Source organism: Bufo bufo, chromosome 6 (genome assembly GCF_905171765.1).
Source record: "Bufo bufo chromosome 6, aBufBuf1.1, whole genome shotgun sequence".
NCBI classification, from domain to species: domain Eukaryota; kingdom Metazoa; phylum Chordata; class Amphibia; order Anura; family Bufonidae; genus Bufo; species Bufo bufo.
In genome coordinates this window covers 313,276,172-313,296,415 of record NC_053394.1, presented here as the reverse complement: position 1 = coordinate 313,296,415, position 20,244 = coordinate 313,276,172, and the positions used below count along the sequence as shown (strand labels likewise).

Below are 20,244 nucleotides of genomic sequence, written 5' to 3'. Positions count from 1 at the left end.
CTGCGTCAGAGTGCTGTATGACCTTGTGCATAGTGCAGTAGGGACGAGGGTGGGGGTTAGTGGGTTGATGAAATCTTCCATTTACTGTAAAATTCAGTCTCTTCACCTACACATGGATGGTGTTTCCTCTTAGTTGACTGTTGTGGTTGAGCGGTACCATTTCTGCTGTGGTGTATAGTGACATCTCTGTGCTCTAATTCATGCCTTTTCTTTCTCTGAAGTACCTTCCCTCTCTGGCTTCTAGACATAGGTCCCAGGCCTTAAAACGTCATTGTTATCTGTCATCTAGTTTAGATATAAGTACTGTTGTCTTACTTGTCAACTAAGGTGACATCCCTGCTTTCATTTATACTTTACAGTAATACGCACAATTTCACCCGGACCAAAATGGTAACCTATGGCACCGTGAGCTCTGCTTCCCGGCAGCCCTGTGACCGGAGATTTGGATCTGGCCTGCACTGCATGTACTCTCATTGTCTGTGAGCGCAGTGTTTTAGCCATGGTGATGGACTCCACAATTTTACGCGGCTTTCTTTCCACAATCTCCCCAAGAAATGCAGTAGTGAAAGGGCTGGTGACATGGTGGGGGACTATGTAGGCCTCCCTAGGAGAACGGAGACCCACAATTAGATGCCTGCCCGCTGCAGCATGCGTTGCTAGGCAACAGCCTAAACATATTTCTTCCATTGCGTAGCAAACTGCACTTTTTAACAGCATTACAGTGGAGAATTTTTTCAGTGGAGTTGGTTTCAGATAAATCGGACATTTCTGTATTTCACTAAATGAGTAATACTGGTTAAGATCTATTTTATACCTCCTCTGTGACACACCTGCTTCTTGGACATTATTCCTATAAAACTTTCTATAAATGTGTGTGTGAGTTCAGTAGTATTTGGCAGCTCTGTGCTACGTTTTTATTTTACGCCAATGAAATAGCGCCCTCTAGTGGCATAATTGTGAGCTATTTAGAATTAATACAGTTACAATAATAAGCTGTCAGTGATCTCTGAGAAATTAAAATGGTTAATGAGCGCTTTATCAGGTCTTATTGTTGGCATCCGTTTACAATTTTCTTTAGTAAAAGATAAGAAATGCAGAGACCACAGAGATCCGGCCTGGAGTGGAATATTCTTCAGATATGATGTGATAAATTGAGCACACCTCTTTTTGTGTGCACTCAATTGAGGGGCTCTTAAGTATAGGTCCCCGCTTAATAGCAACCTTATATCCCCTTATAGAAATGCTGTCTCTGTGAAATGCACTGGCTTACTCATCCCTCCCATCCGGTCCAGTGGGGCCCATACCTGGAGTCTCAGTCTCCTCCTGCAGTCCACAGTCTGCGCTTCGCTGCCCAGCCTGTCTCTCTCTCCCCCCCCTTCCCCCTGCCTTTAGGGCACGCACACGCCTCCTGGCTCTAAGGGGCCATTGACATGGTGTCTTTTTCTGCAGGATTTTGGTATGGACAGCTACGCGGAAACTTCCCTGAAATCTTGCTGGCAGCGGCGTCCTTTCTGGCAGTGCTGAAGATTGTGGTTTATAGCCACAGTTGCGCCGAGAAGGGACATGTCCATTAAGTCGCTGCTCCGCAATCCCCTGCACTGCCTCCGATTGACATGAATAGGAGGCAGAAATCGGCAAGAAAACCATGTGGCTTCTAGCGAAATTTGAGTGTGGGTGTCCGTGCCAAAATCCACAGCAAATGATGCTGTTTAAACATACCCTTAAAGGACCTGCATGCCCTAATTCTTCCCCATCCTATTGCTGGCAGTCTCAAGGTATTTAAGGCGCATTTCCCGGTGGGAGGGTTCCTAATCTGATAACTTGTTCTAGTTTGTTAGTTTCCAAATTAAGGTTTGATGTTCCTGTCTGCCTGTGTACCGAACTTAGCCTGTCTACTGATTCTGATCTTCTGCTGCTTTGTCCAACCTCTTTACTATACTGACCCTTTGCTGCCGACTGTGACCTCTCTGAGATTAGTTTCACAAACTTCACCTGCCCTGACCTCTGCCTGTTTTCTGACTACAAGTATTGCCTGATCCTTCGGTGCTTCTTCTTTACCAGTGTCTTTGACTCCCGTGTGTTAGCAACAAACCACACCAGGACTATTCCAAGAGCTAGCAGCATGGTGGCACCCCTGCAGCAAAGTCCAGATCTCTATATAGAGGTTAAAAGGTGAAAAGCATAGGACTGCCAGGATAAAACCCTTAGGACTAGCCCCAATGCCAAACTGGTTGGTTAGCACAGCGGGTCCACATCTACTTGGGTCAAGTTGTTGGTCAACTCCATCATAGGTCACCACCTCACTCCAGACAGTACATATAGATATCTATGATCTAGCCTTCAAAATATTTAATGCTTGTCCCAAAATCCAGACATTAGACCAGTTTATGGAGCACATTAAATATGTAATCTGATAAATTAAATAAATTAAAAGATAAATATATCTTGCTGACATGTCCCCTTTAATAGGTGATGTTCTAGCCTGAGGATGATGGCTGGTCAATTGTATCTGCCTTCGAAGTGGTCTTTCTGGTGCTCAGCATAGAGCTGCCATATATCTACTGTCCGCTGACATATTCTTTTCTTGTGCTCTTCTGTCCATGATCTTCTGTCTTATTCCTCACTGCGATTGTCACGGCTGATGTGTATCGGCCAGGAGCTCCAATAATTATCTAATTGATGAGAACCATTAACAAGCACGAAGTAGCAGTGCATTGCCTGAACAGAGCTCGCTAGTATAAGAAAACACTGTGTGAAGCAGAATTAAAGAAGCTTGAGATCTTCTGAATCAGAACCTTTGTGTCCACCTCTAGTGCATTGGTGTATATACATGTAGCAGGGCTTAATTTAGGTATTCTGCACCATGAAGATTATACTTGGGTGGGATTTTTGGCTTTGAATTGTTTGTACATACGGCAACAAGTCATGCAAAAGTATATTAGGAGGCCAGGTGCTGTATGCCTACCATGGATCACAGCTCTGAAGCCGATGCCCATAACAAATGCTTGGATTTGTGTCCTGGTAGCTTTTGCCACCACTGAGCGGAGAAATTGCACTGATATACAGTCATATAGGGATATAATGAGCTCCTATTCTGAACAAGATGTAGTCCCTCTTTTCTGTAAATGAGGGAGGGTGGAGGCCAGAAATGAGGAGATGCTTCAACCTATGGTCCATAAGTACAATAACAAAGTAACATAGTTTATAAGGCCGAAAAAAGACATTAGTCCATCCAGTTCGGCCTGTTATCCTGCAAGTTGATCCAGAGGAAGGCAAAAAAAAAAAAAAATGTAAAGTAGAAGCCAATTTTCCTCACTTTAGGGGAAAAAAATCCTTCCCGACTCCAATCAGGCAATCAGAATAACTCCCTAGATCAACGACCCATCTCTAGTAACTATAGCCAGGCCCCTCTTGAACTCTTTTAGTGAACTCACCATCACCACCTCCTCAGGCAGAGAGTTCCATAGTCTCACTGCTCTTACCGTAAAGAATCCTCTTCTATGTTTGTGTACAAACCTTCTTTCCTCCAGGCGCAGAGGATGTCCCCTTGTCACAGTTACAGTCCTGGGGATAAATAGATGATAGGAGAGATCTCTGTACTGCCCCCTGATATATTTATACATAGTTATTGGATCTCCCGTCAGTCGTCTTTTTTTCTAAAGTGAATAACCCCAATGTTGTTAATCTTTCAGGGTACTGTAGTCCATTCATTCCAGTTATTACTTTAGTTGCCCTCCTCTCCAGCTCTGCTATGTCTTCTTTGTTCACAGGAGCCCAGAACTGTACACAGTACTCAATGTGTGGTCCGACTAGTGATTTGTAAAGTGGTAGGACTATGCTCTCATCACGGGCATCTATACCCCTTTTGATAGGACTATGTTCTCATCATGGGCGTCTATGCTCCTTTTGATGCAACCCATTATCTTATTGGCCTTGGCAGCATCTGCCTGACACTGGTTTCTACAGCTTAGTTTGCTGTTCACCAAAATTCCTAGGTAATTTTCCATGTCAGTGTTACCCAGTGTTTTACCATTTAGTATGTACGGGTCACTTGCATTATTCCTTCCCATGTGCATAACCTTACATTTGTCAGTGTTAAACCTCATCTGCCACTTCTCTGCCCAAGCCTCCAATATATCCAGATCTCTGTAGCAGTATACTGCCCGCTGTAGTGTTAATTACTTTACATAGTTTAGTGTCATCTGCAAAAATTTTTATTTTACTATGCAAGCCTTCTACAAGATCATTAATAAATATATTGAAGAGAATAGGGCCCAATACTGACCCCTGAGGTACTCCACTAGTGACAGTGACCCAATCTGAGTGTGTACCGTTAATAACCACCCTCTGTTTTCTATCATTGAGCCAGTTACTTACCCACATATAGACGTTTTCTCCCAGTCCAAGCATTCTCATTTTATATACTAACCTTTTATGCGGTACAGTGTCAAAAGCTTTGGAGAAGTCCAGATATACTACATCCATTGAGTCGCTGCTGTCAAGTCGAGAATTCACCTCCTCATAGAAACTGATTAAATTAGTTTGACATGACCGATCCCTCATGAAGCCATGCTGATATGGCGTTATTTGCTTATTTTCATTGAGGTACTCCAAGATAGCATTTTTTAGAAAACCTTCAAACAGTTTACCCACGACAGATGTTAAACTTACCGGCCTATAGTTTCCGGGCTCTGTTTCTGGACCCTTTTTGAATATTGGCACTGCATTTGCTATGCGCCAATCCTATGGAACGCTCCCTGTCTGTATAGAGTCCTTAAATATCAGAAATAAGGGTCTGGCTATGACATTACTTAATTCTCTTTGTCTATTTTAATCTTTTTAAGACGCCGCTGTACTTTATCCTGCGTCAGACAGGACACTTTTAATGGGGAATTTACTTTTACATTCTGCATTTCATCTGACATTTTATTTTCCTCAGTGAATAAAGTGGAGAAAAAAATATTTAATAGCTTTGCTTTCTCATCGTTCTCTGCAACTTCCCCCTCATTACTCTGTAAAGGGCCGACAACTTCAGATTTATACTTTTTACCATTTATATAATTGATGAACATTTTAGGGTTAGTTTTGCTCTCTTTGGCAATTAATCTCTCGGTCTCTAGTTTGGCCTCTTTTATTAGTTTTTTTTACATATTTTATTTTTTGCCGTTTTTCAGTGCTTCCTCACTACCCTCCTGTTTTAGTGATTTAAATGCTTTCTTTTTGTCATTTATTGCTTTCTTTACATTTCTATTTATCCACGTTGTTTTTTTCTTGTTCCTTAATCTTTTATTCCCATAAGGTATGTACCTCTCACATTTAGATTTAGGATGCTTTTAAAAATATCCCATTTTGTGGCTGTATTTTTTTATTACTTTGTCCCAGTTAGTTAGGCCTATGGCCTCTCTTAGTTGGCGGAGGGTGGAGGCCAGACATGAGGGGATGCCTCATTAGTCACAACCTATGGTCCATAAATACAGTATGTCTTTATGTAATGGTACTCTGATGACTGGGATGATGATTATGTAGTAGTAACTTGGTTTCAGAGGGTTGTAACTATAGGGCAGTTATGGCTAAACTCTGGCACTCCAGCTGTGGTGAAACTACGACTCCCAGCATGATCCATTCATTTCTATGGAGTTCTGAGAACAGTCAAGCAAGTGTACATCTTGGGCGTTGTAGTTTTACCACAGCTGGAGTGCCAGAGGTTAGCCGTCACAGCTATAGGGCTTTCAAGCACACCCAAGCCCCACAAGAGCCCAATCGATCCCTCAGATCCATCAATGATGCATGATTCTTGGGGCCTCTTATAGATTTTACACTGGGGTTAAAGTGATGACTACTTTTTTGTTGCTCGTTTTCAGTTTATCCAAGGACACATTCACATTATTTCACATTTTATTCTTCTCATGAGTGTCCTTACATTTTCCTTTTTTGTTCATATAAATCGGTGCCAGGTGGATAATTTGTGTTCTTTGTTTGGGACAGTTTAAGATACTGATTTGCATATACTGCCTGAGGTCCTGGCTATAAATACATCTTGAACAATTGTGAGTACTTGGTGCTCATCCAACAACATCCTTCTGGGTCACACCACGGGTAGTGGCACTAAATAGTTGTAGCTTCTAGAATTAAAGGGGTTTTCTGAGATATTAAAACTGATGAGCTATCCTCTGCATAGGTCATCAGTATCTGATCAGTGGTGGTCCGACACCCAGGACCCCCGCCGATTAGCTGTTCAAGAAGGCAGCAGTGCTCTTGTCAGCTTTTCCTAGGATAGTGACAACACATTCATCAATCACGTGGCCTAGGCGCATAGAAGTGAATGATGGTGGGCTGCAATACCAAGAACAGCCACTATACAATGTATGGCGCTGTGCTTGATATGCTGTGAGAAGGTTGCAGTGCTCACAGGAGCACCGATGCCTTCTCAGAACAGCTGATCGACGAGGGTACTGGGTGTTAGACCCCCACCGATCAGATACTGATGACGTATCCTGAGAATAGGTAGTCAGTATAAAAATCTCAGAAAACCTTTTTAACACTCTTAAAAAGAGATGTTAATATCGCTCACTAATCTTTTAAAGGCTGATGCCCTGGCAATTATGAGGAGTGAACCGGGCGTTCATAATAGTTACAGCAATAATTCCCTCTGTATGGGGACGAACAATCGCTACTATGATCGCTCATCCCCATATAGATCCATTGTTTGCCGGCATCACATTTCTGTTTTTGAACTGCGATGTGCTGCTGTGAAATACTGGTTTTATGGGCTGCATGAGACATACCCAGGTGATCGGTGGCACATTTACAAAGGGCAATTATTGGGAATAAGCGTTCACGTGAACGCTAATCCCCAAGGATTGCCCAATACTTGTTCCATGTGAAAAGGTAAAGCAGTGTTCATGGAGGCAGATGTTTTTTCTGGGCCTGTTAGTAATAATCGGCATCTGCAACTGGCGTCTCCCCAGCCTGAAATAGTTGATAACATGGATCAGTAAATTACATTCAACTCTATTGATGATCCACCTTTTGACACCATGTTACATCTAGTAAAGTAGTGGCATATTGCTAGGGTATGCCATCACTTTATGATTGCTGTGGGTATTATCTCTGTGGCCCCCCCTGGTTTATTGCTACGTCCCCTTTAATATTTTCCTGTGCAGCAGCTCTCCCGGTTTTTGACTGTTCAGGGAGCTAGCACTATCCATTTCAGTTGTTTCCATAACCCCGGCCACCTCTGCAGTCAAACATGGGCCAGATGTGGCAGCCAGCTGCTGCCTGGCTGGAGTTGGATGACCTCTATGCTCGATCAAGGTGTGGGTCCCAAAGGGCAGGTCCTGGGTCTATCAAGCATTTACTGTATATCCTGTGGACATTCTATAAATGTCTGAGATCAGAATACCCCCTTTAGGCTTTATTCACACGTCCGCAAATGGGTCCGCATCCATTCCGTGGAACAGGTGCGGACCCATTCATTTTTTTCCTTCCCGCATTTGCGGAGCGCAGCCCTGATCTTCCGTCCGCAGCTCTGCAAAAGATAGAACAGGTGCTATTCTTGTCCGCAGCTGCGGACAAGAATAGGCATTTCTATAGGGGGTGCCGGCCGAGTGTGTTGCGGATCTGCAATTTGCGGCTCCGCAACACACCACGGACGTGTGAATGGAGCCTAAGTCATAAAATTCAGGATGCCTCAGCCCCTTCTATGAGAAACTTACTGCATACTGTTTTACCATTGGATTCAGTGTCTAACTGTATGCATCCCCAGTGGTGGCTGCAGCAGCGCAGGTTTGTTACATTGAGCTCCTTTTTCCCCAATAGACATACATTGCTATAAAGACATAGTAAAAAATGTATTAGCCAGGACTTTAAAGGGAACCTGTCATCAACTTTATTCTGCCGTTAGTATGGACAGCATAAAGTAGAGACAGGTGAGTTGATTTCAGAGGTCTGTCATTTAAAAGTAAAAAGTAATTGGTTGCTGAGAACCAACATCACAATAATTGCAGACTGGGCCTGGAAAAGAGTCACGGCCACCTGAGAAGAGTCATGGTTATTCATGATGTCCTGCTCTCCCTGCCCACCTGCTGATGACTGACAGGCTTCTACCTAGTTTTCTCCCTTTCTCTCTAGGAGAGAACTGCCAATCATCAGCAGATGGGTGAGAGAGCAGGAGATTAGGAATAACCAGGACTCTTCTCAGGTAGATGTGACTCTTTGCAAGGCCTGGGCTGTAATGATTATGATGCTGGTTCTCGGCAACCATTTACTTTTAGCTGATGAGTGACACACTGCTGAAATCAGCATTTCTGTCACTATTTTATGCTGCCCTCAGTGAGACAGGTTCCCTTTAAAAGGACAATTTCATCAGAAAGGGGTATTTTTTATACACAATATTTATAGGAAACAATGTTTTAAATAATTTTTTTTTTTACTTTTTTTTTTCATCAGTACTATACCATGGAAAATTAAATACAGATTATTGTCTTTCTGTAACAGTAATAGGAGAACAGTCATCTCTGATTATGACCCATTTATGTTGCACAGGGAAGGGCTTATCTGCAAGGAATCCTCATTAGGATAGTAGGTGGAGGACTGGAATGACTGACAGAATGGCAGCTCTATGGTCCTCTAGGTCTATATACACGTACAAACAGAGGAGCAGTTCAGTGATAAGTGCAATGTGAAAAGTCCTGACCAACCATATTGGCATAGCATAGAGGAGGTATGGTGCTCTAATTGAGTCATCACCCCTTACTCCTCACTGGTCTAAATGATGGTCTGACAGAGTGTAAAGTGAGACTGGCTGCCGTATGAAAAGTCCTGACAGAGGGGATTTGAAAGGGGGAATTTATCACACCTTGAACTACAGATTTCTGGCTTCAAATACTCGCAAAATACAGGGTTTTGAGACTTTTCACACCACTCACTTCAGTTTTCAAAAGTGGTTGGTAAAATGGGCTTGGTTAGCCATGTTAATGAGTTTCACTTCAGATGTATCCACTGAAACATGTATGGCACTGGGCTTTAATCCGGGGCACTGTACATGTAAGGAGCTAGAATATAGCTCCTGCAATCAATCACTGCCAGCCGGGGACCCCAAGGAGAAGACGGAAGCAGTTTATCACCACTTCTGCCTTCTCCTGGTATGCATTTAGTAGAGGAAGTGGCTATGCTGCTTCCCCTATTGTACCTGGCGATTATGTGATCGCTAGGTGTCTTGGGCATAGGAGAGCTGCAGGGTCTTAGCAGACCAGATCAGCTTTATGTTCAATCAGTGGCTTAACTAGAACTGACTGGGCCCCACAGCAAATTTTAAAACGCAACCCCCTCCTCCCATGCAACCCTCACTTTTCCTGGAGGCAGTCTGTGTGGGCATTAGATAAAAAAATAATTATTTACGGAAAATCCTTTTTAAGGCTTTTTACAGTCTGGTTATAGAAACAAAATGACATTGAAGTGTGAACGACACTTATGTCCTCCCTGAAATCGTGCTCTTCTTCAGGGCTGCTTGCCTACTGTTTCTTAGCTACGCTCTCTCCTCATCCTAGACCCTCTTAATTGTCTCATCAGCTACTTAATGCACATCACGTTATGAGCCTCTCCCCATGGTTTGAAGACATCTTCTACTCCAGTTAGTCATTTCTTGCTTGTCCTAAGTCAGTAGAAGGTCTGTGCAGCTCATAGACTTCCTTTTTAATTCATAGCCCCATTATGGTACTTTTCTAAATGTACAGGTTAAGTAGTAGTTTACATGTTTCCATAGCAACTGAAAAAAAATTGCATCCTAGTAATGAGCAGAAGGACTTAAGTGCAGGCATAAAAAACCCGCTCGCTCTCTCATAACTGGCAGCTGCCACTAACCTTTGACAGTCATTACAACAGGCTAGCTTGTGGTAAGAAGATGAAAATCCATGCCATTGTTTACTGGTACCACTATCGTCTTACCCACTCATGTCATTGTCGGCCCTTTGACTGAATTACTGCATGATGGGATATTCAGGGATATTCAGGCTCTGGAGATCGCAGAGATGTTAAAGTCCAGCTCCAATGGACCATCAATGCCTTTATTATAATAGGATGACTGGGAAGAAAAACATCTTATACCGTTGTGTTACCGGCATTCGTGTAGAGCAGGCATGCCCAACCTGCGGCCCTCCAGATGTTGCAAAACTACAACTCCCAGCATGCCTAGACAGCCTACAGCAGGGCATAGAGGGAGTTGTAGTTTTACAACAGCTGGAAGGCCGCAGGTTGAGCAATAGATGGTATGCAAATGAATAGTGTTGAGCGAATCGAGCTTTGGATCCAAGATCCAAAGTTCATTCGCTCAAAGTTTGAAGTTTGAATACTCTACGGAGATTTGTCTCCATGCAGCATTCAAATGTATGGGCTCTGGCGAGGGAAATTGGTTATTCCTGAAGTTTTGCGGGACTTCGGTAAATAACTTCGGGATTTGAGTTTTCAACTTTAAAACGGGGATCCGAAGTCTGCTTCGGTACCGAGGTACCAGCCGGTACCGAAGCCATCTTTGGATTCCTGTTTTAAAATGGTATTAAAGTTGAAAAATCGAATGCCGAAGTTATTCACAAAAGTCTCATTTCAACTTGCCATAGCCCATACGAAGTTTTGAGTAAATAGACTTCTGATCTTGAGTCCGTAGGGCAATTAGCTTATCCCTTACAAATGAACTCTTAGCAAGCTCTGCTTCTGATGCCACCAGATGTAAGGTAGCTATCTCATCAATCAATGTTTGACATGATAATTAGTAAGCCAGCACCTCATCTGCAGACTGCTGTTTTGGGATGATTGCCCCTCATCGGTGCAGAGCAAAGAGAACTAGCTTAACTTGGTGAGAGACCTAGGTCAGGATTCAGGGGATGCTATATCTCTTTATGCAGAGTGCCTAAATGGTGTGAGGAGTCCTATAGCCCATAGAATGGAAATCTGGGAAGAGGGTAAGAGCTTATTTGCATATCCTCTTCTCTGAATTCCAGAGGAGCATTGCCTGGCCTTTAAGACTTCTTCCATCGTTACATATGAAATAATTGATAAAGACCTCAGGATATCGCGGCATCCTTGAGGCAGTATCTCTACACTGATAATCTGAGGAAATCAGCATCCACTAATAGCTTCTTACACTAGAGCAGCTGGCATCCAAAGACCCTAAGCAACAGAATTCCTACAGGCCAATACTTACCTGCCAGAAGAAACTGCAGTAAGAATGAAACAGTAATACACAGACTCCAGCATGTAGTATAGAAAAATGGTTTTTATTATGTTAAGGTTACTACAGCTTTCAGTGTAACGTTTCGGCCAGGTGGCCTTCTTCAGACTAATGCCGCTATTGGAAGGGAGACGTGCTGGCATAGCGCTTCACCCCACAGCGGTACCTCCGCATTCTATCTTGCGCTCTACCAGCACGTCTCCCTTCCAATAGCAAGTCCTCCCGGCGCCTCCGATCTCCTGCATCAAGGCCGTGATCAAGGTCCTAGTGGACCGAAACGTTGGCCACTTGCAACTAAAAAAGATCCTATTTGGGATGGACAATAAATAAATGAATTAACTTTGACAAACGATACATCGAGTGCCGTGGTTTCTATGTATATTCTCGCTTCCAATAGCGGCATTAGTCTGAAGAAGGCCACCCGGCCGAAATGTTACACTGAAAGCCGCAGTAACCTTAACATAATAAAATAACCATTTTTCTATACTACATGCTGGAGTCTTTGTATTACTGATAATTGGGGTGGAAACCCTACTCCAAGCAAAAGCCACAGAGTGCGACAAGGTTCCAATAGTAAGGATGAAACATTCATGGCTGAATGCAACACATTGGGACGCAGATCCCTTGAGAGAGCATATCGCAAAGCTCCCCTCAGAAAAGCATTTACCAGAACTGTGAGGAGTGAGATGTGTGAGGTGCGTTGCATGGATGGTTATCCCAGCACAAGCCCCTAGCTAGCCCAACTTAAGGAGCCTTTAGGGATATACAGTTGTGTTCAAAATAATAGTGTGTTTAAAAAAGTGAATACAGCTCAAAATCCTTCTAATAGCTTTTATTTCCATACACACAAATGCATTGGAAACACTAAAAAAATTGACGAAAAGTGAATATTAGACTGTTCAAAAAAAATAGCAGTGTTTGTATTCTTCTTTACAAACTCAAACATTCACTATATAAACTGAAAAATGTTTGAAGATTTTGCTTTCCTTTGAATCACTTCACTAATATTTAGTTGTATGACCGCTGTTCTGAGAACTGCTGTACATCTGTGTTGCATGGAGACAACCAACTTCTGGCCCCTGTGAACAGGTATTCCAGCCCAGGATGATTGGACCACATTCCACAGTTCTTCTCTATTTCTTGGTTTTGCCTCAGAAACTGCATTTTTGATGTCACCCCACAAGTTTTCTATTGGATTAAGATCCGGGGATTGGGCTGACCACTCCATAACGTCAATCTTGTTGGTCTGGAACCAAGATGTTGCACGTTTACTGGTGTGTTTGGGGTCGTTGTCTTGTTGGAACACCCATTTCAAGGGCATTTCCTCTTCAGCATAAGGCAGCATGACCTCTTCAAGTATTCTGATGTATCAAACTGATCCATGATCCCTGGCATGCGATAAATAGGCCCAACACCGTAGTATGAGAAACATCCCCATATCATGATGCTTGCGCCACCATGCTTCACTGTCTTCACAGTGTACGGTGGCTTGAATTCAGTGTTTGGGGGTCGTCTGACAAACTGTCTCCGGCCACTAGACCCAAAAAGAACAATCTTACTTTCATCAGTCTGCAAAATGTCTCTTTAGGCCAGTCAATGTGGCAAATTGTAACCTCTTCAGCACATGTCTTTTTTATTTTTCAACAGTGGGACTTTGCAGGGGCTTCTTGCAGATAGTCTTCTAATTGTAACAGTACTCACAGGTAACTTTAGACCTTCTTTGATCTTCCTGGAGCTGATTGTTGGCTGAGTCCTTGCCATTTTGGCTATTCTTCTATCCATTCGATTGGTAGTTTTTCGCTTTCTTCCACGTCTTTCAGGTTTTGGTCGCCATTTTAAAGCATTTGCGATCATTTTAGCTGAGCAACCAATCATTTTCTGCACTTCATTATATGTTTTCCCCTCTTCAATCAACTTTTTAATCAAGGTACGCTGTTCTTCTGAACAATGTCTGGAACGACCCATTTTCCACAGAATTTCAGAGAGAAATGCACTGTAACCAGCATGTACAACATTTTCTGCCTTCCTTCCTTAAATAAGGGCAATAATTGGCACCTGTTTTTCAAAGAATGTATGACCTCACTAATTGAACTCCACACTGCTATTATTTTGAACATGCACCTTTCAATAAGTGATTGAATTACAGAGAATCAGCAGCATGCATGTCATGACTGCTGGGTCTGTTGGTAAACTTTCTATTACTCTACTACACCTGCTAGTAAATTATTTGCCATGTAGAAATATCATTTCTACCTAAAACAGTGATTGATCAGGTTAGTGATGTCTGACTGCTATTATTTTGAACACAACTGTACAACGCAACTCAAAATTGGCTGCTCCATTGAGCATGGAATAGCTCAGCATTATGGACAAGTATCTTGGCAGGACTGTATCTAATTGACTTAAAGGTTATGGACACCTTTGGGGGCAGTCTTTTTAATTATTGGATTCTCCTTATTTTGGGCTAAAAATCATATTTTTTCAGTTGTTCTTAATTGAACATTTTCAGCCACTTTCCCAGTATAACAGTGCAATCTGTATATTTGCAGAGCCAGCAGGTCCTGTGTTTACATTGGATCCCATCATCTGACAGCTCATGTGAATCCATTATTTGTGATCATCTGAAGCTCATAAGCACTTGTTTAATCCATATGTTTATCAGTGTGTCAAGAATTGAGCTGTAATGAGCATTTGAGCTGTTAAGAGTTCAAAGAACAGGGTTACAGAATGAGCAGGAGCTCTGCTGGATGATGAAATGGAAACTGACAGTCTGTAGATACACTCTCAATTAACCTCTGTAGTACAAGAACTGCCGGAAAATTTTTATAAACTAGGGATGAGCGATTCGTATAAAACTTCGGTCCAATATTGTGCGGAGCGAGCGAAGTTATTACTTTGCGAAGTCTCACCTGACTTCGCATAATAACTTCATAGATTAATTTTTACAGTAAAAAACCCATTTCCCGAACTCGGGTTCAGTGGTACCAACTGAAAAAATATATCTTTAGCCCCAAATAAGTAGAATAGAATCATTTAAAAAAATTGGCCCCAAAGTTGTACGTACGTAGCCTTTAAAGGGGTAATCTGGGGTATTCCCATCACAGACAATTGGGGCATATCGCTAGGATATGCCCCCATTGTCTGATAGGTGTGGGTCCAACCTCTGGGACCCGCACTTATGCCGAGAATGGAGCACGGAAAGTGGTGGCTGGAGGACCACCGCCAGCACTGTCTGCATACTAGTGAATGGGAGCGCACCGCGCTTGCATGGCCACCGCTCCCATTCTTTTATACGGGGTGATGGAAATAGCTAGGGCTCGGCTATTTTTGGCGGCCCCATAGAAATTAATGGAGGGACGCTGCGCATGCACAGTGCGCCCTCCGTCGCCTTCCCCGCTCCGTCCTCAGTGTATATCCTAGCGATATGCCCCCATTGTCTGTGATGGGAATATCCTTTTAAGTCTGAAACTTAATGCAGCCAATTAGCCTATAGCAGTCAGAGAGTCAGCGCTGTTTATCCCACCGCCTTGCATCTCTTCAAAAAGGTTAAAAATACTTCAGTAATGGGAATAAGTGAGATATCATCAGCGCTTACACTGAGAAATTACTGTCGACCCAAAGCAGTAAGGTTTTAATCAAAGCCATTTGTGAAGTTGCTCCATACTTTATCTTGGATGCATTGCAGCAGGAACAGAACGAGTACAAATCTGGCTATAGCGAGTTACACTCACAAGAAGAATGCAATGTCAAAGTGCAGATGTTCGTGAGGAAGACATCAGGGGCAGCCTCTGGTTATGCATATCTGTACACAATCCATTGTAAGTGATCTAGACACACTTCTAGGTCATTGATCTTTGCAAAGGTTGTTTTTTTATATGCGTTTTTCTTGTACAGAAACCTGAAAAAGCCAGTAGTACAAAAATGGTAGGACCTCACATCGCATATCCTACCTCACCCTTCTCTTGCTTTGCTTAGCCTCATTTATGGCCTTTTGTGAACGGTTTGATATTCAGAAATATATCATTGGAGACGGTCTGCCATCATAAGGCTAAGGCCTTGAACGCTAGAGCTTCTGGGAACCATTTTTATTTCCCTCTCACCATTCAGACACATCCACTCAGCCGAGCGTCCATGTGTATGCAGGGGGTTCAGGAGGAAAAGCTGCCGGCTGGAGGTTTGCGCGCACACCCCCCTTCCTGTGCTGCAGACGCTGTTCGCTCTCTCTCCAGTCATCACCCGATTTCTCTTTATTCTTTACCCCCTCCTGTGCTTCAAGGGTTGCACAACACGAATTCTGCCTGAAATATGTCTTCCGGCCGTGTGTTGAAATTGATATATTAACCTTTATGTCACCAGCATTAACTCTTCTTACCTGTTGTCATGTTTGTATCTGATTATTCATCCGTCTGGTCAATAATGGACAACTGGCGTATCCAGGATTAAAATGAGTCGCATTGACATGGTGGCTTGGTGTTCAGCTGTGCTGAGATCTGTGTTGAGTTTGCTTGTTTTGCCGATTTTTCGTGTTACTTTCCCTCAAAGTCTTTGGTTTCTTGTCACAAAGGGTGGATTCACATCTTTTATGCCTCCGTTTCACGTACACGTTAGAAAAAAAGGATACAAAAATACCGCACACCACGTTCTTGTATCCTGCACAGTCCAGTAAAAAAATAAAAATAAATTTTTTAACAATGGAACGATATGGTATGGCATCAGTCTGAAGCATTCGTTTAACGCATACATTTTTTGTATACGTTAAAAGGATGGGAAAAACGTGATGGACCTGTGTAGATTCATGGGAGGAGATTTGTCATGAGGGGGAGTTCATTTTGCAGGGCTCTGCATTGCTATCATTTGCAAATGTATTAAATGTCCCACAGTTTTGGTGCATCATGAAGTTTAACTTCTGCTTTGTGATAATTCACTTTCTGGAATAAGATTCCGTCAATATTTGTGACTTTTTAATAAAAATCTCAGTTTATAAATTGGGCCAGGCAAAATGTATGGCCACACCCACTTTTCCAGTAGGCATGTGCCAAACACCCCCAGGCTAAGCGAAATGCAAAGCACCACTCCCCATGTTTCTTTTTAATTGACATTCTGATTAATTAAGCAGAAGATATTTTCTATATAAAAATGTGTTGGATATTTTCCTTCCTTCTCATCTACTTTATTCAGCTTCTGTTCTGGGAAAAAGTGGAACAGGTGCTTCATAAATATGGCGCTCAACAGCATATTCTACAATGAAAAAGTAGTCCCGCCTCCAGCGATAGTATGACCAGATGAACAAGCAAGTGGATTATTTTATTTTTTTTATTACCCACAAGTCACAATGTGCTGAAAGTGATCCCCGTTCACGTCGGACACGTTGGATTATGTTGGCTGATGCTGCTTGCAGCTCTTCAGCAGTGATGCTGCAGAAGAGAAAAATCTCCTGTTTTTTTCCAAGAAGATGGGGCAACATGCCGCACCTCACGGAGCTCACTGGCACGGGATCATGTACGGTTTATGGAGAGGGGTTATGGCCACCATGTTCCTTAGACTTGTCCACATGCGATTTATTTTTTCCCCCCTGATAAATCTCCTGTTTCCCTTCACACAGCATGTTAGAAAACTGACTGCCTGCTGCCACCACTGAGTTCCTGTTTTACCCTTTATCATGTTGAGGCTGATGTTTGGGTAACTGATCGACGCTGGGGATTGCTATACGCTGGGAGATTTGCTATACTCCCCTGGCTATAACTACTAGCTCTTGTAAGGGCTTGTTCCTGGTTCCTGCTCTCTGGATGTAGGAGAGGTTCACCGCCTGGAGCCTTGTCGTAGGTCCAGGGTGGGTAGGAGACTGTGAGACCTCAACCAAGCTTCGGCGGTTCGTGGGGTCTGCAGTGCATACTGTGTCAAGTGGAGTGCTTGGAGTCCTCGGAAAGCACTAGGAGCAGCTATCAACGGAGGTACCTGGTCGGGGTGCTAGGCGTTCCGTTTCAGGGTGTAGCAATTTTTACAGGTTATATTTGATTTCAGTGGAAGCTGTAAATAATCTCTTTGCACTGAGCTGCCCCTAGTGGCAGCTGATGGAAAATGCGGTGAATCTATGTCAGTAATAGGAGAAGCTGTTCAGCCTCAGACCTCATAGCAGGTACATGGTCTGCCTTTGTCATAGGAGCGCTACTAAATCTGACCTAACCCAGCTTGACAGACTAACCATGGCCACTTTTTAAAACTGGAGTGGTGTAAAAACTAAAATAAAACTTCACATTTTTTTATTTTTTACACATAAGCGCATAAAGTCACAAAGCCTAAATTTGTGACTTTTTGAAGCCAGAATTCTGAGTGCCAAGCGTGATATATTCCCCCTGTTGACTTTGTGAGATTTGCCCTAATGCACATTTATTGTACAGTACGTCTGACATTAGATTCCGAGCTCTGGTCTCCAATAAGCAAATTCCATTCCTTTGTCCTACATCTGTACCTATCAAAAGTCAACTACATTGAGCTGTTTTGTGAACTTGCTGGTTATGTTTTCAGTATCTTGGAAGTCGTCCCACTGTTCTGTGCCAAGAGTTGGCTCATATGCCCACTGGGTCTCTACTACGCATGTGCCAACTGTCCACTCAATACAGCGGAATGACTCCCAGGAGGCCGAGAGCGTAACCAGTGTATACAGCACACATATCAGGATACCACTGCTAGCGCACGGAGTGGTGAGTTTTATCTGTTTTTATCGGGTGAGTGACGAACGTTCTTTTGGACACTCTTACACGTAGTACATAGTACTAAATACATAGTGAGCTTTTTTCTATTAAGTGGCGTACCACCATTGCTGAAGGGGCCGCAGCACATTTTAAACCCTAGATTGGACTGCTTCAGAATACATATTATAGATTTTGATTATATCTTATTGCTTTTTTAAGGTAATTTCTTTTATATATGTTGTGGTAACATTGCAGCCTCCTACCATCTACTAACTGTACATATATTTACATTACTCCATGAGAGCCTGCTTTATAGACCTAAAAATCATTTGTATGACTAAGGCTCGGATTACACTTCCATCAAGATTTTCATTTTTCTGCTCTGTCATAGGAGCAAAAAAACGAAAATGACACTGCCGGGTGCATTGTATGACGTACAATTGACTTATGACTTATGACAGAATCTCTTTACGGAACTGTGAACAGAGCCTTACTGCAGTAAAATCACGTCTCTTTGTTGTAGCTTGCAATTGTCTTTTTCACATGTTTTCCAAGCCTTTGGAAGGAAGACAAGTCTATGAATCCTACCACATCAAAGCTGGGGTCATCTATAAAGGCACATAAATATCACTACATACTAATGCAGATTTCTCCTTCCAGGAGTCTGAAAGGAATAGCTGACGAGGCCTATAAGGCCCCTTGCAGATGAGCGTGTGTCACGCTGCGAGTCTGCAGGGCAGCTCCCGGCCTGACCTCCCAGCACTGACGGGGGTCACATAACATTATATTGATTTATGATGCTATGTAACCCTTACAGTTCTGGAATGTATTAGATGACACTAACATAATGCTGAACTGTAAGGGTTACATAGCATCATAATTTAATATAATGCTATGTGATCCCGTCAGTGCTGGGACGTCAGACCGGGAGCTGCCCTGCGGACTCCCAGCATGACACATGCTCGTCTGCTAGGGCCTAAGAGTTGAAATGGCTGCCATTTTCTCTTGTCCCCTTTGAAGAAAACAGTTCTCCTTGTGAAAATGCTGAGCAAAGTTTTACAAACGTTAAAAAAAGAATAACTTAAAGGGATTTTCCAGGAGTTTTATACTGAGATAGGTCATCTGTATCTGATCGGTGGTGGCCTGACACCCGGGACCTCCACCGATAAGCTGTTTGAAGTACTGGTGCTCGCAGTAGCGCTGCGCCCTTCTATCTGCTCACCAACCACAGCACCATATATTATATAGCGACTATGCTTGGTATCACAGCTCAGCCCCATTCACTTTAACAGGGCTGAGCTGTGCCTTGACCATGTGATGGATAAATGTGATGTCACATGGCTTCGGAAAAGCTTAAAGAAGCCTGCAATGCTACTGCGACCGCCGCTGCCTTTTCAAACAGCTGACCATCGAGGCGGCCTAGGTGTCGGACTCCCACCAATCAGATACCGGTGACCTATCCAGAGGACTTAGTGGTTATCCAGTTTCATCATAAATTTTTTTAATCTGCCCAGAGTACCCCTAACACTCAATACTTTTGCCCCATTAATCTGTTTTTCTCGTTGCCAGTTTCCTTCCCTTGTTCTGGCATCAGTTCATCCTGGCAGGAGGTTTACAAGCAGAACTTCCTGTTTTCATCAACTTCCTGCTGGGTTTTCTAATCCAATTCCAGCATGCTTTTCTCTGTAATGTTTCACAGGATGTTTTCAGCCTGCCACACTGTTCCCCGCTTCTCCATTTTAGCTAGACCGCGCAAGCCCTGTGAAATATTGCAGTGCAAAGCATGCTGGGATTGATTAGAAAACCAAATAGGAAGCTGATGAAAACAGGAAGTTCTGCTTGTAAACATTCTGCCCAGATGAAAGGATGCAAAAAACATGAGAATGAAAGTGCTGACATAAAAAGAGGCATATGGGGCAAAATATGCAGTGTTTGGAGTACTCTGTACAAATAAAAATATTCATTATGAAACCGGAGAACCCCTTTAATTTTAATGATGATAATTTTGCTGATGATTTTATTTTTATCATTCATATGTGATCTATGTTAGTATGTTATGGATCAGTAGTTCTGAAAGAAGCTTCTCGCTTTATACCTTGCAGATTGTCACTATGGCAGTGTGGATTCAGGCACAGCAGCTCCAGGGCGATGCCTTACGGCAGATGCAGGCGCTGTATGGACAGCATTTCCCTATAGAAGTTCGACATTACCTGTCACATTGGATAGAAGCTCAGTCATGGTATGTTCCTTATATCCTGTCATGTATACTCCACCATTTTCCACCTTCCACCAGTCTGTCCTGTCAGCTTAAGAGCTAAAGAAAATCCA

The 20,244-nt window shown here is 43.0% G+C and overlaps 1 protein-coding gene across 3 annotated transcripts in view; it reads left to right on the top strand.

Moving 5' to 3' along the window:
- Nucleotides 1-20,244, top strand: part of LOC121005428 (signal transducer and activator of transcription 5B) — a 218,877-nt gene that overhangs the window by 158,286 nt on the left and 40,347 nt on the right. For all 3 annotated transcript variants that reach the window (XM_040438192.1, XM_040438191.1, XM_040438193.1), the window contains exon 3: nt 20,019-20,155. In XM_040438192.1, coding sequence (XP_040294126.1) covers nt 20,028-20,155 — 128 coding nt within the window. In that variant the 5' untranslated portion in view covers nt 20,019-20,027. The remainder of the gene's footprint in view (nt 1-20,018; nt 20,156-20,244) is intronic.